At 37.5% G+C, this 21,839-nt stretch overlaps 3 protein-coding genes across 5 annotated transcripts; 2 read left to right on the forward strand and 1 right to left on the reverse strand.

The window, feature by feature from the left end:
• Nucleotides 1-308: 308 nt before the first annotated feature.
• Nucleotides 309-10,599, forward strand: LOC147177382 (adhesion G protein-coupled receptor G3-like). Its single transcript, XM_086072126.1, has 13 exons — nucleotides 309-653; nucleotides 1,954-2,016; nucleotides 2,096-2,144; nucleotides 2,752-2,839; nucleotides 3,154-3,282; nucleotides 3,510-3,665; nucleotides 3,748-3,802; nucleotides 3,884-3,975; nucleotides 4,402-4,520; nucleotides 6,702-6,982; nucleotides 7,193-7,295; nucleotides 9,479-9,792; nucleotides 10,118-10,599. Exons 1-13 carry the CDS (start codon nucleotides 575-577, stop codon nucleotides 10,231-10,233), a joined length of 1,644 nt encoding a protein of 547 aa, XP_085928252.1. The 5' UTR covers nucleotides 309-574; the 3' UTR covers nucleotides 10,234-10,599.
• Nucleotides 10,600-12,991: 2,392 nt separating this feature from the next.
• Nucleotides 12,992-16,298, forward strand: LOC147177383 (uncharacterized). 3 transcript variants are annotated; one of them, XM_086072129.1, is made up of 3 exons: nucleotides 12,992-13,404; nucleotides 14,587-14,652; nucleotides 14,877-16,298. In XM_086072129.1, the coding sequence occupies exons 1-3, from the start codon at nucleotides 13,281-13,283 to the stop codon at nucleotides 16,181-16,183; spliced, it is 1,497 nt and encodes a 498-aa protein (XP_085928255.1). In that variant the 5' UTR covers nucleotides 12,992-13,280; the 3' UTR covers nucleotides 16,184-16,298. The 3 variants fall into 3 exon arrangements, with proteins under 3 accessions (XP_085928255.1, XP_085928256.1, XP_085928257.1); XM_086072130.1 differs by having other exon boundaries at nucleotides 14,590-14,652; XM_086072131.1 differs by having other exon boundaries at nucleotides 12,992-13,386; nucleotides 14,590-14,652.
• Nucleotides 16,299-18,933: 2,635 nt separating this feature from the next.
• Nucleotides 18,934-21,357, reverse strand: LOC147177384 (uncharacterized). Its single transcript, XM_086072134.1, has 2 exons — nucleotides 20,967-21,357; nucleotides 18,934-20,697 (listed from the first exon to the last, which is right to left on the reverse strand). Exons 1-2 carry the CDS (start codon nucleotides 21,097-21,099, stop codon nucleotides 19,394-19,396), a joined length of 1,437 nt encoding a protein of 478 aa, XP_085928260.1. The 5' UTR covers nucleotides 21,100-21,357; the 3' UTR covers nucleotides 18,934-19,393.
• Nucleotides 21,358-21,839: the final 482 nt, after the last annotated feature.

Consider the following 21,839-nt stretch of genomic DNA (forward strand, 5'->3'; position numbering starts at 1 on the left):
GCCATTTTTTTGTGAAATATTTTAATATTCTGACAATGAAAAATGTGTCTAACATCCTGTAAATTTACTTTGGTTTTTTTTAGTTGACATTTGGACATGCCTGAGTTCTTGCGTACACAAAGAGGATGTGCTCCGAGTTTCGCTTAACCAGCAAAGTGCCAGCAGCTCTGTGGTTTTTCTTGCTGAAACACACCTCGTGTTAGGAAACTTCCTCTTTTTTTTCTCGACTGATGTTAACACTCGCACATCAAAATCAGCATTTTTTTCCTGGACATATGTTTAATCATTTTTTGGTTCTAGATGGGCGATCAAGACGGGGTCAAGCAAAGCAATGTGCTCTTAAACTTTTTGGAGAACTTTTTCCAAGGACCCTACAATGGCAATTAAACATAACTACCACACTACCTCTAACTATTAAAATACAGGTGTTGTGTGCTTGTACACTTGACATTTCCTGCAGATCTGCTAAAAAAAAATTTTTAAAATCATTTGCGCATCACTTCCTGTCCTCCCACTCTCGGCACCAGTTTCATTTATAGTGATGTGGCTCTTGTGACACACGTCACACGAGGACATGTCGGCATCGGATTGGGGTCCCGTGATGCAAGTGCTTGTCCTTCTCTTCTGGCTCGCGTTCTCTTACGCTGTTGAGGGTGAGTTTGTCCGAATCCTCCCGGGTGCTCTGTGTTTTTTTTGTGACCCTACTTTTCTGTCCTTTTGGTTTGGAAAACAAACAGATGGACCATGTCATTCAATTCAAGAAATTGCACTTTGTGTGTAAACTGTGTAAAAGTTTATTTTAATACCAGTTCAGGGTGTACCCTGCCTACTGCCCAAAGACAGTTGGGATAGGCTCCAACACGCCCGCAACCCTTGAATTAGGGGTTATGTTTATTTTATTAAGCAGCGTAATAACATGTCATTTGAAGATTTTTTTTTTTTTATAACTAAATTAACTCATGAAGCAATTATACTGTATATATGGTTGGCGTTGTGCCAAAATATTGTACCTCCAAAATGGTCACTTTTCAAGGGACTCAAAAATGGCATGTTTGTTCAACCAGTAACATTATTTGCATCATCAAAGAGAGCAAGCCATTTTCAACACTTTAGGTTGATAAATAATTCGTAAAAAATTATACTCACATGTGTGGACTGACCAAAAGTATAGATTTTTGAAAAAATATCAAATTTGCCAAATTATGGCTTATGAAAATTTGGGCCAACACCAGCAATCTGTACAGTATATGCATATATGTGCATGTTTTTGTGTATATATATATATGTATATATATATATATATATATATATATATGTATATATATATATATATATATATATATATATATATATGTATGTATGTATATATATATATATATACATGTATGTATATATATATATATTTATATATATGTATATATACATATATGTATATATATATATATTTATAAATATATATATATATATATTTATATATATGTATATATACATATATGTATATATATATATATATTTATATATATATATATATACATATATATATATATGTATATATACGTTTATATATATGTACTATGTGTATATGTGTATATACATCTTTAAAATTATTTTGTATTCTAAAAGATTGTTTAAAGTTTAGAAATTGCTCATATTTTCCACTTTTTTCATTTTATAATTTGCAAATAAATCTTAAATGATCTCATTTAAAAAAAACAATAATTATATTTTGTAATTGTATTTGTAATTAATATAGGCATCATTAAAAACATAATATTTAATATAATAAATATTAAATGTATACAAGATTTATTTATTTCACTTTTTCGGTTTTATTATTTGCAATAAATCATTGTAATAAAATTGTGATTTTCATTTTATTATAATTTAATTTAATTTAGAAATCTCTACTTTTCCCAACCCCATTCTAACCTTTTCTTCTGCGTTGGTGTTAAGGTTCCCAGGAGTCCAACAATCTCCCTACCGGTACCGAGCTGAACCCCAACTTTGAGAAAAACTGTGAGTGGACCCTCCCCATAATCTCTGTATTTCTTCTCAATGCCTCTGACCTTCCCCATCTCTGTCCCACATTTGACAGTCTGTGAAAACGTCCTCTCTGACTGCCATGCTCAAATTTCCTGGACCAGGTAACCTCCTTTAAGCGCATTCGCAGATCATATGTTCAATACTAACAATGTACATGGTGTCTCAAAAAGTGATACTATTCCCAGTCAATGGAATGATGAATGAATGGATCAATAAATAGCACATTCAATCCTTAAATCCACCATTTAAACATCTTTTTTTTAAATTAAAAAATATATACCAAAAGTAAATTCAACAAGGAATTGTCATATTTTTTTAAACTATTTGAAAACAATTGGATTCACATTTTCAGACCAGAATGAGAAGAAAGAAAATATAGTCGACTAAAAATAAATAAATCACATAGTATGACGTCAGTGTGTACCGTACAGTAAGATGAAATAAAAGTGAAGTAAAGTCGTGATTCAGACTTTGACGTCAGGTGTAGGCGTAGGAAACACAGAAGTGATACAAATGATGTCTTGTCTGGCTCTTTATCAGTCTGGCCTGTCAAAAATCAAGTTAACCTACCACTGTATGCTTGAATAGATTAGAACAAATTTCCCTCTATTTTGGACCACACAAAGTGTATTAGAACAACATTTAAATGTTGGTCTAAATAACATAGAAGTTTATGAAGCCATGTCACATGAACTATTGTGTTTGAAGGTGCTATAAGCAGCGGATTGTTAAGTGCACACCGAGAGGGCGATTCAGTAATGGCTTCATTTTAAGAACTGTTGACCCTTCCAAAGAGGTAAGATGATTTTTTTAATGTGTTTTCATTTTGTTTTGACTGTCACTCACTGAACAAAGAATCTTTTAGTGCCGGTTTTCGTGGCTATTTAAAAGTTATGCATGCATGATTATTGAGTGGGAATACGGCTTGGATGTGACCATTGAGTCAGATCCGGCATAAATAGAACAATCAACTCAAAATCAGGCATCAATTTAATTAATTCAGTCTGGCACGAGTGTTTAAAAATCAAGCCCAGATGTTACAATGGACTCAGATCAGACATAGATCAATCAGCAATTAATATTGCGTATTTCTTCTTGAATGGCAATCAGAGCGAGGAGCGCCCGACTCTGCAACATGCCGTTCACATCCCGTCGTCAGCCCTCCAGAGAAGCAGAACGTCCGAGTCCAGGGACCACGTCTCGGTGGTGGTCACCGTGATCAACAGCACATATTTCAAGGTCAGTAGAGAGCGTACAATATTTTTGGGGCAATTTTAGATGAAAGGGAAGTGAGAGGTTTGGATTCTATTTTCATGTTCAATCAATCTTGAATCAAATACAAAGCAAGGAAGCGCTTTCTCAAGATCTACTGTACTGTACTCACCCACATAGACAAATCTAAATCAAACAAAGAAATGTTCTTTGGCTTTTTATTTACTGGCCTACTTTTGTACTGTATTCCACAGCCCTCAAGTAGAAAACAAGGGAGAAGACTTCTCCCCAGCCCTCCTGGCCTGACAGGCACAGTTTTGGGGGAAACTGTCCTGATGGTGCAGGCAGGTTTACACCCGCTCCAGGACCTCCCAGAACCCATCACGCTGACCTTCAAATACAGCAAGAAGGTAAAAATCAATCATGTGTGCATTTGGTGAGGCCACTCAATCCCCATCGACTGTCCTCTAACATTTTAAGCAAATGTTTCAGGTTGCCGACGGGACTTGTGTGTTCTGGGAGGAGTTAAATGAGGAAGACGGAACTGGTGGGTAATGTGCTCTGACTTACGTCTGAGTCTTCTTTTCCAAGCACCGCCACCGTGCTGATGCATTTGCATATATTTTAGGTCAGTGGAGCAAGTTTGGCTGTAACACCAGCAACACTGGGAGTGAATTCATTTGTCGTTGCAACCACTTGAGCTTCTTTGCTGTACTTGTGGTAAAAACACACATCCACAAATGTTCACATTTTCGGAAACATGAGGTGAATGTATGACCGAGAAACAGACTAACTTGTACAGGTCAAGAGAATAACGTTTGGACCTCCGCCAAGGCCATATGTGCTTTTTGTAAACATCAGAGTCCTTCTTTTTCCTTCTTCTTTTCTGTTTTAAAAATTGATGACAACCTAACATTCATTTGAGTCAAATGAGGATTTTTTCGACTTTCAGATCTCTTCACAGATGTTCGATGAGCCGCTCAAAGGCATTCACAAGAGTTGTTTTTGTAAAATTTGCCAACGTGAAGATTACCTACATGTTTTTGTAAACATTAAGACAGTTGCAGTCTTCCATGAATGTAGTGTACTTTTGTTTTCGTAGAAATCAGAGGCAATCTAACGTGGCCTGAACTTTTCCTTAAACAGAACCCTGATCTCTCGCTGAGTAAAGAGGATGCCTTCAACCTGAGTTTGATCACATACGTCGGATCAGCGCTCTCGGTCGTCTTCACCATCATCAGCTTGATCATCTACTCGTGTCTAAAGTCAGTCCTTCAACTATTTCTTACTTTACATTGTGGAAGAAGTCTGAGTAGCCGTTTAGCAAGTCATCTACAACGCCAATTAAACATAATAAAAGTCATGCTAGTTATAACAAATCCACATTTTTTAGATTTTTAAAATTCCAACGTTATAAGAATAAAGCCGTTCGAGCTTTTTTGTTTTTTTAATAGAACAATAAGTTATAAAGTTGACAAAAACAAATTCACTTTTTGTGCGAGATGAAAATAGTACTCTACTGAGAAAAAAAGTCACATTTTCCATTGTACTGTCTTGATATTGAAGTCAAAGTTTAACAAGGCAGAAGGTCATATAGCATACAACTATTTTTGTTATATTGCACGCTTCATTTCGGAAAAGCATTTACAGTAGGTCTCGTCTATTCACGGGGGCAAGAGGCCAAGCCCTATTGCGTATCCTGAAAAAATAACTGAGTACACACCCCACACACAAATATTTCATAAATTTTACATTAATAGTTTAAACTAAATAGTCCGCAAACTATTATTCTAAAACAGTTTAATATCATTTCAAACTCATCTTACAACATTACCCTTAAAAATAAATGTTGTATAGATAATTTGATTTGGAAAGAAATGCACCAGAAGTGTGTATACCGGTATATTAGGGGTGTCAAAATTAGTGCCTAACTTTAAATTAATTTAAAGTTCCTTTCATGCCACAATTTTTTTTTAATGCACAATTAATGACCACCCCCTTACTTGGAAAGCGTGTACTGGGAGAATTCCAGTCGCAACGCAGCAGACACGTCCACTTCCAAATTTAGCAGTAATAAATTTAATAATAATGCATATATTTGTGGAGACTCGGGTCAAGTTGTATTTTTACAACTTTATAAATGTTCAGAATTTCACAAGTTACTTTCTGTTAAAAATTAGATAGCTCTTAATATGAAAATAAAAATGCACCAAGCTGTCACAAATGTCTTACAAACGCAATTATTCCATCGAGTGGCAGAGAAGTGACCTTAACACAATCAATATCATATTTGTTTTTTACAGTACATCTTTTTTTATTTTAACTAAATTTTATGAATTATCATTCAATTCCTGTATCAATGACTAAAAGATGCAGCCATATTTCTATTAGTAAAAAAAAAAAAATCACTTTTATGTTAACAAGTGTATGAAAGTTATATTTTATTGTACATTTAGAACAGATATAAAGTTGGTGATTAATCTTGAGTTAACTATTGAAGTCGTGATTAATTACGATTAAAATTTTTAATCACCTGACACCCCTAGTATGGGGTAGATGCCACGGACTTCCGACTTCTGGGTTTCATACATCAGTGTCGTTTCCGGCCACTGATGGCCGAGTTCCAACACTCGCACCCCCACATCTGCGCCCCCCCAACTGCGCGTTCCCGCCATCAACTCTCTACAATGCTTCGGACAACTGAGACAGACACACTACATACTCGCACTCGTCGACGGGAACGCGCAACAGAGGGGCACAAAGGTGCAAGAACTGGGACGCGGCCCACACATCGCAAACAGGAAACGGGAACAAAGCTGATGTGTGAAAACCAGGAAGTCGGAAGTCCCGCCTCCTCCGTGTTATATACCCCATATATACACATGATAAAGACTCTTCAAGGTTCCACCAATAATCCTGGCTAAATTTAGCTCATTCCAAACATACACAGCTTGTCTTTTGAGTAAAATGTTATCACTTAGTCATACTTGGGACCAGTTGCTGTTTAGACAGTGCTTGGAGCCATCTTAAAGCACAGAAAAGGCGGAGTGGTGAGTTTTTCAGCAAATAATGGCGGACAGGTTCCAAATGAGAATAGATGAATTCACAAATATGTAAATAGCGGACTGCAACCAGGTGAGGAATTACTGGATTCTACATAAAATTTGACTATAGTCTTAAAAAAAATAAAAAACTTTATTAATGCAGGGATGTCAGATTAATATGACTGTGACACGTCACAATAATATCAGAGGTTTTAATTGTCCCAAAGATAAGGTCAGGAGGAGTAACTTGATTATTGTGTTTGTTTTACTGATGCACCAGTCCCACTTTTTAATGATACAATACAATTTATTTCCTATTATTTTGATCACCAACGGGGATCCGGAGCTCCCAATTTGAGAACCACTGAGCTACAGTATTCCAATGACGTCTGTCTCATTCAGCAAGTGGAAGCCAGAAAGAGCGGTCGCCCTGCACATGCACCTGACGGGGGCGCTGCTGAGCCTGCACCTCTGCTTCCTGCTGTGTTGCTTGTGGGCCTGGAAGCTCGCTGAGGAGCCAGCGGACTGGTTGTGCGGGGGTCTGGGCCTCCTTCTGCACTGGTCTCTGCTGGCCACCGTCTGCTGGTCGGCCCTGGAGGGTTTCCACCTCTACCTCCTGCTGGTGCGCGTCTTCAACATCTACATCAGGAGATACCTGCTCAAACTGAGTGTGGTGGGCTGGGGTGAGCACACATATAAATCTTTCACACTTAAAACACACTTTTTTTTTAAATACATTGTAAATGCATTTCAACACATGCAACAACTTGCTGGCAAATGATGTATACAAAATACTGTACAGTCTTGTTAAGTGGAGTTCCATAGAAAAAAATAAAGTCTTCTCAATATAAATGTTGACATTTATTTATAACAATATTTTTCTTTCCCTTCAGGTGTGCCCACACTGATTGCTCTGATATGTGGCGTGTCCGGTCTGTATGGCAAATACACGCTGGAAATTCGGGACTCTGACAACAACAATTCCACAATGCAACTGTAAGTAAGACAGCATCCTCATCACTGGTTTTGGTCATTTATTATATTGTATATGTATACATACAGAAACATTCTAAACTGTTACAATTCCCATTGGAAATAATAGAAATAGAAATGATGGCTAACCATCATACTGTACAAGAAAAGAAGAAGAAAAAAAAGAATTAATGGTACTTATCTCTAGGACAAGCTTGAAAAAAGCCTAAAATTGCTGCTTCAAACCAATTTGGCTTCTTTTCAGGAATGCTTCTTTAGACTTTTTCGGAGGCCACCTCATGACATTTCAACTGAATTTCATAATTGAAACAAGCTTAAGGGCCTCAATTTAAAAACAAACAAACAGAGGGTGATATGCTTAAATCAACCAAAATGAGCCTATTTTCCCCCTTCAAAATCTTAATAAGATATAACTTCTTATAGAAGTTCTATTGCTTGTTATGAGTAATCTTAGCTTAGTTGACCATTTGCACCGACGTCACGTGATCATGTGACTTCCCTATGACGGACGGCAGAGGGAAATGATTGTTGAATGGAAGTGGACATGACCCGGAGCGACTTAGCGACTGTTATTTTACAAATTAAAAGTTATTATTGCCCATAGAGCCATGGAATCTACTACTTCAATCGAAGTTCGCCTGTCAGTCGAAGTGACACATTTAGTCGGGATTCATAGAGCGCGATATTTACTTCAGTTGGAGATTGCTAGTTTGAAAACAGCCCCTTACTTTCTGTCTCCTGCTGTTTTTACCAAGTTAATCAAATCGCAGACTTTGCCGGAATTCACAGCACACAACCGATATCATTATGTAGTCAATGCCGGCTTTTCTCCTTACACCGGGGCTTGTCGCTGGCTGGGTCTCTGGGACGAGATGCTACGCTCACAACGGGGGTCAGTATACCTCGTAATGCAAAGGTAAAACTTGTTTATCATGCTAACTGACTTATTTTTACGCATTCCGTTCTATACTGAAACGCTGTGATGTTATGTTACTAAGTTTACTAGCATGGAACAAATGACTATCGTAGTGGCAAGCTATGCGGTAATTTCATGAATATGACTCCGGCTCCAGAGTAAAAAAACTCCAAGCACAAAGACAAAATCCCCCATTATTAAACATTATTATTAAGTGCATTTAACATGCACTTTATAATAATTAAAAAAAAGGTACACTTTAAAATTAAGCTGTAATTTGACACCTCTGTTGCAATCTTTGTTAGAGTGTACGTTTACTAGTAAAATGTATGAACATTTATATACTAACCTTGCAAAAAAATGATCGCTGCAAATCCGTGAATACTTTGTGGGCTGCCAGTCCTTTCTGTTGATTGCTGCTATCAATCGACATCGTTCGTCTTCATTAGTAGGTATGCGATAAAAAGCAACATTTGGTTTACTCCTTTCTCTGTCTGTACAACCGACCGCACAGCAAGATGTGACCATTTTATAAGATAATCGATTAGATAAAGGACTTCACGCTGTATGAGATTCAATAGTTACAATACAGGCAAGTGGTTCTTTTGCCGTCCAGCGTCCAGGAGGGGGCGTTCCCATGAGGGCGGTGACGTCAGGTGCACAAGGTCAATACCAGTCTGTCACCTTAATGAGCTCTTCTTGCAGGGAGTTGCTTGCAAAGAAGCCTCTTTGAAGTTAATTGCCTTCAATTAAGTTTTTCTACTTCTCCTGCAAGCGCACACGCATGTGGGAGGGAGGTAGAGGAATTGTGACACACGTCAGTTCTAAAAATAGATCACCAGTGATGGGACACGGACTTGCTAAGAAGAATTAAAAGAAGATTTTTTTTTTTTTTAACTTACCATGGGTACATGTTTCTTAATTTACCAAATGTTGTATATTTTGATTAAAAATGTAATAGAATGTGTTGAATGAAAAAAAAAAGCTGTTGATATTTACTCAAATATTACAAAAAAGGACAAAAATAGCAGCATAAATAAAGAATTTTATGGGGTACTCATTATTGAAAATGGGGGGGGGGGGGGGGCAATAAGTGAACCTCAAGTAGCGAGGGACCACTCTACTTGTTTTAAGAATTCTTGCAAATGAAATTTTCCTGTTCTATTGCAGATAATTTTACATAAATGAAGTCCTATATTCTGCACTCCATTCCTTTTTTTCTTGTTTTGTAACCCCAATTTTTCAGTGTAATTATTCTACCAACCAACAGGTGCTGGATGAGCAGCAATTTCCTTCATAGGCAAGCGGTCACCTACGCCACCACGGTGGTCTTCCCATGCCTGGTGGTGTTCTTCAACTCCTGCATGTTGGGCCTGGTGGTCTTGAAGCTGTGTAAACTGCGAAGAGGCGGCGCAAAAGACTTCGGACCGAAGGGCACCAGGGAGAAGGTCAGCAGGTTGTGGAAGGACTGCGTGACCGTGCTGGGCCTCAGCTGCGTGCTGGGCTTACCTTTTGGCTTGTCTAGCACCACCTACGTTTCACTGCTGGGCGTCTACATCTTCACCGTGCTCAACTCGCTGCAAGGTCAGTTAGTAAAAAAAAACATGCTGGGGTTTTCAAGCTTTTTTGGGCCAGGGACACTTTACAGAGGATAATTTTTCCATTTTTCCAAAGTCCCCTTCATATAGTAATGCCAATCAAGTCAAGTTAAAACATAAATCTAGAAAATACACATTTTTGACACAATATTCTAAAAAATATACCCAGTTTGTTCTTAAAAAGACCATTCCTTTAAGGAGGAAGTCAACCTAAAGAATTTCTCTACATTAATATGTTCCCATTTTGAGAACCTGTGGTTCAATGTCTGCACATATTATTCACTATAGTATCATATTGATCTCTCTTTAAGGGTTCTTTGTGTTCCTGTGGTCTTTGGCGTTGACGTACAAGTCTCAGTCGGACACCGCTTCCTCTTCAAAAGACACTTCCTCTCAGAGAATCATGATCACCAGCTTAAACAGCTGACATGTCACACACATGCTCTATTGCCTATGTTAGGTGTGTGTGTGTGTGTGTGTGTGCGCGTGTGTGTGCGCGTGTGCGCGCGCACGTGTGCGTGCACTTCCATGCATGATTAAATTATTTAAATGAGAAGTCAAGTATGGAGGTAAATTTGGTGCAAAACTAACTTGTGCAAAAAATTTGTACCTGTAGAAAAAAGTCTAAATTTGTATCTGTAAAAGTCGTGATTTGTATCTGTAAAAAAAATGTGTGCCTGTAAAAAAAAAATTTGTGTCTGTAAAAGAAATTTGTACCTGTAAAAAAAAAATGTGTATGTGTAAAACAAATTTGTATCTGTAAAAACAAATTTGTACCTGTAAAAGTCATGATTTGTATCTGTACAAAAAAAAATTCGTACCTGTATTAAAAGTATAAATTTGTATCTGTAAAAGTTGCGATTTGTACCTGTAGAAATGACAACTTGTAGTCAAAGAAGTCGCCACTAGGAGTCACAAGTGGTTTTTCTGCTGCTGTTCAGTGACGTGAGTTTTGCCCCATTTCTCGCGCTACAAATGGAGCAAAACTAATTTGTACTTGTAGAGCGCCGTGATTTGTACTTGTAAAGAAGGGGGCGGGCTCTGGTGAATGAAGGGATGTTTTGACCAATCAAGTGAGAAGGATTTGAGCGGATTGGAGCGCAACCTCATTGGTTTAGCGAACGACGGTGGCGGGACTCGCGGAAGGATACAAGCAGGACACATCGTCGCCAACCAACATACATATTAAGAATACTTCTTAATATGTATGTTGAGGAAGAATACTTCAGTATTCTTAATATGTATGTTGAGGAAGAATACTTCAGTATTCTTAATATGTATGTTGAGGAAGAATACTTCAGTCGACTGAAGTATTCTTAATATGTATGTTGGTTGGCGACGATGTGTCCTGCTTGTATCCTTCCGCGAGTCCCGCCACCGTCGTTCGCTAAACCAATGAGGTTGCGCTCCAATCCGCTCAAATCCTTCTCACTTGATTGGTCAAAACAACCCTTCATTCACCAGAGCCCGCCCCCTTCTTTACAAGTACAAATCACGGCGCTCTACAAGTACAAATTAGTTTTGCTCCATTTGTAGCGCGAGAAATGGGGCAAAACTCACGTCACTGAACAGCAGCAGAAAAACCACTTGTGACTCCTAGTGGCGACTTCTTTGACTACAAGTTGTCATTTCTACAGGTACAAATCGCAACTTTTACAGATACAAATTTATACTTTTAATACAGGTACGAATTTTTTTTTGTACAGATACAAATCATGACTTTTACAGGTACAAATTTGTTTTTACAGATACAAATTTGTTTTACACATACACATTTTTTTTTTACAGGTACAAATTTCTTTTACAGACACAATTTTTTTTTTTACAGGCACACATTTTTTTTACAGATACAAATCACGACTTTTACAGATACAAATTTAGACTTTTTTCTACAGGTACAAATTTTTTGCACAAGTTAGTTTTGCACCAAATTTACCTCCATAGTCAAGTCATACATTTTTTTTTTACAATAATATGTTCTATGAGTCTCCACTATTCTAAATACGGTATTCTGAAACCCACCCGTCTCAGGGGGGCGGCCATTTTGCCACTTGCTTTCTGTTGACTGAAAATGACATCACAGTGCTCAGGCAATGGACACAATGTCGGTAGCAAATGTGATCGGGCTGCCTACAGATTACAGATTACGCCACGCTACAGGATTGACTGCCTATGTCCATGTTTGTATTTGTGTGTGTGGGAGGGAAAAAAAATATTGGGTCGGTTTCTTTTTCAGATGTTCACAATCACAATACATCACAAAAACAGTCTTAATAATAGGAACAATTAACAATCTAAACTGACAACATTTGTCAGGCAATTTATTTGTGTATTTATCATTTATTCAAATTATTTTATTATTTATTCAATATATCTTGCGTTTACATTTTTGGGTTTATTTACTTTTTTACAATTTCAGTCCGTACATTTTTATCATATCATCTTTAATATTTTCTTTCCAATGTTTGACGTCAATTGGATAATTTCCGGCCAAGCCTTTAGCGTAACGTGTTCGTTAGGCGACCCCGATACGATCTGGCAGCTGGTACGGTTTACCTGTTTTCTGGGTTTGGCCATGTAACATTTGTAAAATAATATCATAGGCCCTGTGATGTCGTTTTCAGTTGACAGCATGTGTCAAACTGGACGCCCCATGAGTTGCATAAAAACGGGTGGAATTTTCTGCGTAATTCATATTCCACAAAAACATTATTAATCGACGGGGTTCAATAAACGACGGTTTCAACCCGCCAGCCATTTTTTTCCCGGATATAAATGAGATGTCAGCGGGGGAGTCTGTTGCAATAACATGTCCAAAAGAAGAAGAAACCCCCCTCTTTTAAACCCTCCCTTTAGCTGATCCAGGTTTGATTGATAATATTTCAATGTTGTTATGTTTTACATTTACACATTTTTTAATTCATACAAATGGAAACTGTTGTCTTCCAAGTTCCACCATGTCTTCAACTTGAGACTGAGGATTCCACTTCATTGTGCAATAGTGTATTATTTTAATAAACGTTAATAAATGTTTGTTTCTATCATTAAAAAATTGCAAGAGCCTGGTATTCTTCATAGCGCTAACATTTCGCAAGTTTGTCGTAAATATGTGTTAATCGTGTTTCTAATTTGCAAGTTGACGTTTGAATCTCGTTTGTCCAAGTGGAGTCGCCGTACAAGTTTCAATGCAGCTTTACTTCCGTGCATGTTTTGGCTAAACATAGCGCGCTTCACCGAACAATTCGTCTCAAATTAATAGTAAAACTGAAGCCTGCCGTCACTACTTAACTGGAGAGAAACATTTCCTAAATCAGTGTCCAGATAAACACGTCTCGGTGCAATTTGGAGCTTCTCCGGCTAACTTAACTTAACTTAGCTTAGCTTGCTAGGTGCGTACAAAGAGACGCCTTTTTTGTCGACACACTGCTAAACATATATCAAGTGAGGTGAAGGAGTTGTGATTGTCGTGTGGAAATGTGTGCAAAGAGTGTAAAGAAAGAGGATGAGGAGATTTTTGTTCGAACAAAAGAGAACGAGCCACAGCGTCAACTACTGGACGTTGTTTTCAAGAAGCGCGAGGGTGCGTTAAACAGAGCAGGTTTGTATACTTTTAGCTCTTTTGTTAAGATCTGGCAAAGCAAGGGAGCCAAAAGACAAGAGTTTAAAACAACCAAAAAACAACCCTGTAACATTTACAACAGGTTCAGATTACAGGCAAGTTATTAGACGCATTTGCACCTTTTGTTGCAGTGGCTTTCTGTATATTTTATAACAGTCTTAAATTCTCCTCAGGTAACCACCTAACTAGGACCTGCAAAGCAAAAGGGCCCTTTAGCCTAATCTGGTTCGCATTCTTGGAACAACCAGTTGAAGAGCATCTTGGGATCGTAGGGCATAAGGAATCTGCGTGATCCGTAAAAATACACTAAAGTAAATCCCCATTAGGAGAGGAAAGATTGGAGATAAAGTGGCTTCTAATATGAAGTGAAAAGCAGGGCCTGTTCCTAAAAAATAGTTTTAGCTTCAATTCTGAAATGTGACTTCAATGTTCAGTTCTCATTGACTGTGATGCTTCAGTATGATCCCTTTTGCAGTCAAAAGTTTGGGGATATCTGATGGAAGTTTTAATATCATGGTTTGATTTACTGCTAATATTGCTTTTTTGTTTTTGCATGATTCTCACACAGATAATGAGTTATATATATATATATATATATAAAATATACTTTGTGATCACGATTGCCGTTTTTCACGATATTGCATAAAAAAATTAAAGAATACTGTATGTATATTAGGGATGGACAAGTACCGATAACTGGCCTTATTTCAAGGTATCTGCTCGCTATGGTGACCGTCCGATACTGATATCGGCAGCCCTCTTATGGCCATTTTTTGATCAGGTATTAGAAATTTGAAAAATAGAAAATTGCCAGTAATTTCATGCAAATTAAGGAAAAACACTATACTGTCATATATAGGTCTTTCTTTAAAATTATCTGTCATTGTTTTGTTTTGTTTTTGTATTAAAAAAATACTAGTGGTATCGATGAATATGTACACATTGCAGAACAAATAGAAATCACAGCGTCTTAAATGTGACTTAAACGTACTTAGTATTCGAGTTTCTTAACTCTGCCCTTGCCAGTAGTTATTAAAACATTTTAGCTTATATTTTTATAGCTTTATATTTTATAACTGCCGTTCGAGACGTTCTAAAAAATTAAGTGTAAGTGTTTATAAATTTTGAACCCACTTTAAAATGTGATTTGTATGTTTTAAGCAGTGCCCGGACAAAGTGGCCTGACCAGTGTAACCCCTACTTTGGCTGATGATGTTTCAGACAAAGGTGAGCTTTTCAACCAGTGTGTAAAAATGTGCAAATGCTTAAATTAATTTCACTATCACCTGCGTTATTTATACCCTGCACAAACAGTTATCTATTATGCTTTGTAAAGAACATTGAGTCAAATATTGCAATGCTATTTATATATAGATTTTACGGAAATTTAGAATTATAGACAACAGTACAGTCAATCAAAACTTGTGTGTTTGTCTTCTTATGTCTTGCAGATGTCATTGAAACATATGTTCATCCTGAGCAGCAGGAGCCAGAACCCTCTCACGTTAAAGAGGAATTGCAGGAGGCCGTTGTCGCCGAGTTTCCCTTGACTGTCATTGTCAAGAGTGAAGATGATGAAGAAGAAGAGGGTGATGGAGACCACCATGGAGTGTCCCAAGCAGAGAGCCTCTTTCCGCCACTATCTGACAGCGGTGACATAACAACACACTCTTCTGACACTGATGATGATAAACATTCAAAAGGTGATGCGGCACATCAAATTGACAAAAATCCCTGGAAATGTTATGAGTGTGAGAAAATATTTTCTTCAAAGTCAGGTTTGAAAGAACATGAGAGAATTCACACAGGGGAAAAACCTTTTGCCTGCTCAGTTTGTGGTAAAACATTTACTCAGAAGGGACATTTGGTAACTCACACAAGAACACACACTGGGGAAAAACCTTTTACCTGCTCAGTGTGTGGCGTTATATATGCTCGAAAGATAATTTTGACAAATCACATGAGAACACACACCGGAGAGAAACCTTTTGTTTGCTCAGTTTGCGGTAAAAGATTCTCTGGAAAGGAAAACTTGAGAGTACACACGAGAACACACATTGTGGACAAACCTTTTGCATGCTCAATTTGTGATAAAAGATTCTCTGGAAAAGGAAACTTAAGAACACATATAAGAACACATACTGGAGAGAAGCCTTTTGCCTGCTCACATTGTGGTCAAAATTTCTCTGAAAGGGGAAACTTAAGAAGACACAGAAAAACTCACATTGTAAATAAACCTTTTGCCTGCTCAGTTTGTGGTAAAAGATTCACTCAGAAGGTACATTTGGGAACACACACAAGAACCCACACTGGGGAGAAGCCTTTTGCCTGCTCAGTTTGTGATAAAAGCTTCTCCATAAAGAGAAGTTTGATACGCCACATAAGAACACATACTGGAGAGAAACCTTTTGCCTGTTCAGTTTGTGGCAAAAGCTTCTCCTTAAAGGCACATTTAAGAACACACACAAGAACACACACTGGGGAGAAACCTTTTGTCTGTTCAGTATGTGGTAAAGGTTTCACCCAGAAGGGAAATTTAGAAGCACACACAAGAACACACACTGGAGAGAAACCTTTTTCCTGTTCAGTCTGCAACTTAGCTTTCATTGATAGCACAGGACTAGTTCAACACATGAGAACACACAGTGGCGAGAAACCTTTTGCATGCTCAGTTTGCGGTAAAAGATTCTCTCAAAGACGCACTTTGACAACACACACAAGAACACACGATGATGAGACAGATGAGGCACAAGTGTGATAGTGAGAAAAGCAACAGTAAATAAAGCTTACTGTAAATAAATTGTACATTGTGTGTGGTGAGATGGAAAATATATTTTGTGATCCTGAATAAAATACAAGTCTTCAAATGGTAATAGTGGTCAAAATCTTTCTTCTATATTTTAATTCTAACAGCTTTACATTTGAAGTCAGAAGTTTACATACACTTGGCTTGAATGTTATACTTGGTGATTTATCTTAGCTGTCCTTTTTTCAGGATGGAATAATTTTACAATCTACATATTAAATGACCTTTTAAAAACTAGAACTGTTGGCCTTCGTTTAGATTTTCTTTATGATTTTCTTTCATCCACACAGGATCAAAATTATTACTCCCCTCTCTATCTCTTAACACTTGCCTGTTTTGGAAAAATATTAACTTTGTACATGATCTGTACTTTTAGAGGAATTTAACTATTGTGTACATGCTTGTTTTAATCATTTTACCTGCAATAGGAGTGAATAAGTGTGATCCAAGCAGCCGTCTAGTGTAGTGGATGATATGTGTTATCTCACTTGTTTTAATGAGTCATTAATGCCCTGATTGAACTTGTAGTTATTACCTCTAAATCATATATACAGTAACTGAATGTTTAGCTTTATTTAAAACTGAAAATGTTCTATTGGGTTTGTGTATGCATAATGTGTACAATACAGAGATCTTAGCACAATGATGTTATGACGTTTTCAGCAATTTATTTTCAAACATTTGTATGTTTTTTTTAAAATCTATTAATCGATAGGGTCTTAAAGGTTGGTCATGAACTGATCTAATAATCACAATATAAAGGATGATACAGGCATAGGTCGTTTTAGTTTAAATTGGCAATATCATACAGAGACATAATACACATCCTGCTATTATTATGCTCACCTAATAATTCAATCCAGCAATGACGAAATCCAACTGTGTCCGTTCGGCTAATCAAACGTTTTCAATAGTTTTCATCCGTTGGTACTGAATGTTCTTAAGCCTCATCATCATATCACTAATACAGATATACTGTAGTAAAACATCATCCATAAGGGCAAGGCTTAAAATTTAAGATTGTGTCGGTGCAAGCTGACACATAACCGATTAGCTTAGCTTGCTAGCTGCTACCAATAAAGACATTCGTGTATATGTCTTTTTTGAAAAAGCATATGATGCTTCACACTGGAGAGAAACCTTTTAGCTGTTCAATTTGCGGTAAAAGATTCACAAAGAAGGGCCAATTGAATGCCCACACGAGAACACACACTGGAGAGAAACCTTTCAATTACTCAGTTTGCGAAAAACAAGTTGCTCAGAAAGGATATTTGAGTGAGCACTTAAGAACACATACTGGAGAGAAACCTTTTTTTCTGCTCAGTTAGTGGGAAATGGTTGAATGAAAGGGGACATTTGAAGGCACACACGAGAACACACACTGGAGAGATACCTTTGTTCCTGCTCGACAAGAGTAGCTCAAAGGTCTACTTTAACAAATCATATGAAAACGCATATTGGAGAGAAACCTTTTGCCTGCTCGGTTTTGTGGGAAAATGTTTGCTCGTAAGGCACAATTACCATACAAACAAGAATGCACACCGGCGAAAAAGCTTTTTAATTTTAAAAAGTAGTTAAAACGTTTGTTTTAGCAGGCATTCTAGGAAGACTTATTTTATAAAAACATTTTTTTTACTCCATTCAATTTGATTTATTTGTGTTTTTTTTTTAAATCTCATAACTTTTATCAGCTATAAAATAAATAAATAAATAAATAACCATAATTCTGTATTTTAAATGTGTATGACTGCATGAGTTTGTGAGTCCTCTCTGTGAGAAAAGCTACAGTATATAAATAAAATTGACTTACTTCTTTCCGTTCAGTCTGCAAATTGAATTCAGGATTGGAACATCTTCATGCTGACTCTCTAAATCGCAATTAAAGTATAATTTACATATATATAAAGAAAAATTGAAGACCCCATTGAAGAAAACAGACATCTGCAGGGTGTAAAGTGAATTGTGTGGGACACCAATAGCTGCTACAAGGTGGAAAATAAATACAAGTTTTAAAGTGAATGAGATAAAAGAATCACAAACCTGCCGAGTCGACTTGTGGCCGTAGCAATCAATTAGCCTGGTTGAACACAGAGGGAGTAAAAAACGAGAATGAAATAATAATAATCGTAATAATTTTCAGCCAAAGTCGACAAACTGACCGTAGTACTCTGAAAGAGCTGCCGTAACATACAGCATGACCACTGCGAAGCGTGTATGTGTCTGTGCTTATGCTTCAAAAGGTGAAGAAGGAGCTGGATTGCGTGGTAATCAAACGAACCAACATAACAATGTTGCTCCAAAGGTTGCTGTGCCCAAAAAGAACAAAGACCAACCAAGACTCGGTGTGGACTTCAAGAAGCAATGAAGCGGTAGAAGTATGTCTTGCTCATTATTGATGGTATAATACAAAAACTTGCAGGGGCCAAAGTATTTTTTTCTCTTTTGGTCACAGTAATGACTACGCAAATTGAAAAGGAGTGCCTTGCCACAGTCTTAGTTTGTGATAAGTTTTGCAGATATTTATATGGCCGAGACTCCTTTACCTTGCAGGGTGATCATAAGCCCCTCATTCTTCTAATAAATTCTGACCCAAATAGGTGAGCTCAATCAAAGTCAAAGTGTGCGCTTTGAGATTTATTTTATAAATGTAGAGTGCGTTAAAATATATAATTATTATTGATGTTCTGTCTAGTTAAGAAAATGGTAATGTATAATGGTGTTGCTGATTATGATGAGTCCAAGTGACTCAAAGAAAGGATGGTATGTTGTACGTATGGTACGTTATTATGTGATGTCATCATCAGCATGTGTAAACTAGATGATTTGTCAAGCTACGTCCAGTCAGTCGTTCTCGAGGAGTTATGTTGAAAACTCAAATTAAAGCTCACCCCAGCTAGTCAACATTTTGTTATCATCTGTTTACATACAGTAACACTACATGTGCCCTCATATGGTCAGTGGGGACTTTATTCATCAATCCACTGACCACAAATACAATAATTCAAGTATGAAACTCTCCTGGCGATAAAGTGCACACCACCATGGTTCTTTTGTCACTTGTGAATTTATTGGTTTAAAGTTTTTACACCATCGCCATCAAATCCACCATCTCAATTTATTCAGTATTAAGTATACATTTTTACAGCATAGCACTAAGTCTGTTTAAACCCTGCTAGTCTCGCCGGCAAAATTGGCTGTTGTAACATTCTTACTAGATAAACTTTTAGGACGTAGACTGCAAATGAATGGATTCTCCCCAGTGTGTTTTCTTACATGTGTTCTTAAGTTTCCCCTTTGAGAGAATTGTTGACCACAAACAGAACAGGCAAAAGGTTTCTCTCCAGTGTGTGTTCTTGTGTGCCTTACTAAACTTTCCTTTAAAGAGAAACCCTTACCACAAACAGAGCAGACAAAACAATTCTCTCCAGTGTGTATTTTTGTATGTGTTCTTAAGTTTCCCCTTTGAGAGAATCTCTGATCACAAACTGAGCAGGCAAAGGGCTTATCTCCAGTGTGTGTTCTTGTATGCCTTGTTAAGCTTTCCTTTATAGAGAAGCTTTTACTACAAAATGAGCAGTTGAAAGAATTCTTCTCAGTGTGTGTTCTTGCATGTGTTCTTAAGTTTCCCCGAAGAGAGAATCTTTGGCCACAAACTGAACAGGCAAAAGGTTTCTCTCCAGTGTGTGTTCTTGTGTGCCTTACTAAACTTTCCTTTAAAGAGAAACCCTTACCACAAACAGAACAGGCAAAACAATTCTCGCCAGTGTGTGTTCTCATGTGTGTTCCTAAGTTGCCCCTTTGAGAGAATGTTTTACCACAAACTGTGCAGGCAAACGGTTTTTCTCCAGTGTGTGTTCTTGTGTGCCTTATTAAACTTTCTTTTAAAATGAAGCCCTTACCACAAACTGAACAGACAAAAGAAGCCTCCCCAGTATGTGTTTTTGTATGTTGAATTAATCCTGAGCGAGCACTAAAAGTTAAATTGCAAAATGAGCATGCAAAAGGCTTCTCGCCAGTGTGTGTTCTCATGTGTATTTCCAATGATGACTTGCTGGAAAAGGTTTTGCCACATTGAGAACATTTCCAGCGTTTGTTGTCAGTGTGACATGTCATATCATCATCATCAGACTGTTCATCGCCATCAGTATCAGGAGACTTTGACACGGTGTCGTCATTATCTGATAGTGGCGCCAAGAGGCTGTCTGCTTGTGCTTCTGTTGTCATGTATTGACTGCTGCTTGAAGGATCCGCACTTTGACCTTCGTCTTCATCGTCTTCACTCTTCAAGGGTGACAAAATGAACGGAAACTTTGTGAAGGCTTCCACATCTACCTCTTCCACTTTAATGTGCAGAAGCTCTGGGTCTTCTTCCTCTTTAATGTGGAGCAGCTCATCCTTCACTTCCTCCTCATTGTGAGGGGACTGTGGGTCCTGTTGCTCAGGAGAAAGATATTTTTCGCCAATATCTGCAGGACATAAAAAGACACACACATGGAATAGTTAAGACAAATCTCATTTACATCTTGCAAATGTCCCCGTTAAAATTAACAGAACAAAAGCATAACCATACAGTAACGTCGACCCACTTTGGAACGTGCATAAAATGCAAAAGTAGAATGGAATAAAACTACAATTATGAAGGCTACTTGACGTGCTTGATTTTTGCCACAGTATATGCAGTCTTCTTATGACTGGCACATGTGTAAATAAATAACAAGAGTATGAGTGAACAAACCCGCTCTGTGTAACACAGCTTTTTGAGGCTTGTTGAAAACGTCATCCAGTCGTCGACGTTGTGGTTCTTCTTCTTCTTCTTTTGTCCAGCAATGTTCATCCTCGTACTCTTCTTTTACAGTTTTTGCACACATTTCCCGATGGTAATCTTAACACTTGTGTTGCTATCAAACGCGTCTCTTTGTTAGCGACTAGCTAAATCGCTAGGGTAGATCAAGAATCTAGTCAGCTTCAACAACGTGCATCGGTACAAATTTATTCCAACACGAAGATTTAATGATAGATATTTTAATCCAGAAAAGAGGTGGGGTTTTTTTACGTTCTGCGTCGATGTTTAAGAAAGTTCTGTAATAATCCGGGAAGAATTATTTCGTGAAACACGAGCTGCCATAACGAAAACTAAGTACGTAGTAAAACGTAGTACGGCAAACCCGTTTGGACAAACCTCCTGTCACAGTCGCAAAGCTAAATATCTAAACTTAACTTTGCGTTTAGAAAACTAATAAAGTGTTTAAAAAAATAAGACAAATCTACTTCCAAATCAAATATTCAATTGTAAATTCATTTGGGAAAGGCAAAGACAAAGCACGACGAAAAAGACCAAATAATAACATACTAACAGACTAGACAGGGACGTTTATTGAAATTAATTATCAGGATACACAAGATACACAAAAATAACGACAACGTGTCTGTTACATGGCATAAATATGTACATAGTATAGAACAAACACGGTTTGATAACAACAAAACACCGGCAGACAAGACAATTGTGCAACAGTGCCTCCCGCAGGTGCAGCATTGTCATTACATGTTTGACCTACAGATAGCCGCAAATTTACAAGGATTAACTGTTTACGTACAGATCTTCACT

Source organism: Leptonotus elevatus, chromosome 3, assembly GCF_054856555.1.
Source record: "Leptonotus elevatus isolate MCC_2025b chromosome 3, RoL_Lele_1.0, whole genome shotgun sequence".
Lineage (NCBI taxonomy): Eukaryota > Metazoa > Chordata > Actinopteri > Syngnathiformes > Syngnathidae > Leptonotus > Leptonotus elevatus.

Excerpts from the sequence above, each read along its gene's own strand:
- LOC147177382 (XM_086072126.1), top strand. The coding sequence starts at position 575 with ATGTCGGCATCGGATTGGGGTCCCGTGATGCAAGTGCTTGTCCTTCTC. Across the intron at positions 3,283-3,509 it reads TCAACAGCACATATTTCAAG|CCCTCAAGTAGAAAACAAGG; the intron begins GTCAGTAGAGAG and ends TGTATTCCACAG. Across the intron at positions 4,521-6,701 it reads ATCATCTACTCGTGTCTAAA|CAAGTGGAAGCCAGAAAGAG; the intron begins GTCAGTCCTTCA and ends TGTCTCATTCAG.
- LOC147177383 (XM_086072129.1), top strand. The coding sequence starts at position 13,281 with ATGTGTGCAAAGAGTGTAAAGAAAGAGGATGAGGAGATTTTTGTTCGA. Across the intron at positions 13,405-14,586 it reads GGGTGCGTTAAACAGAGCAG|CAGTGCCCGGACAAAGTGGC; the intron begins GTTTGTATACTT and ends GTATGTTTTAAG. Across the intron at positions 14,653-14,876 it reads TGATGATGTTTCAGACAAAG|ATGTCATTGAAACATATGTT; the intron begins GTGAGCTTTTCA and ends TATGTCTTGCAG.
- LOC147177384 (XM_086072134.1), bottom strand. The coding sequence starts at position 21,099 with ATGTGTGCAAAAACTGTAAAAGAAGAGTACGAGGATGAACATTGCTGG. Across the intron at positions 20,698-20,966 it reads AGCTGTGTTACACAGAGCGG|ATATTGGCGAAAAATATCTT; the intron begins GTTTGTTCACTC and ends TATGTCCTGCAG.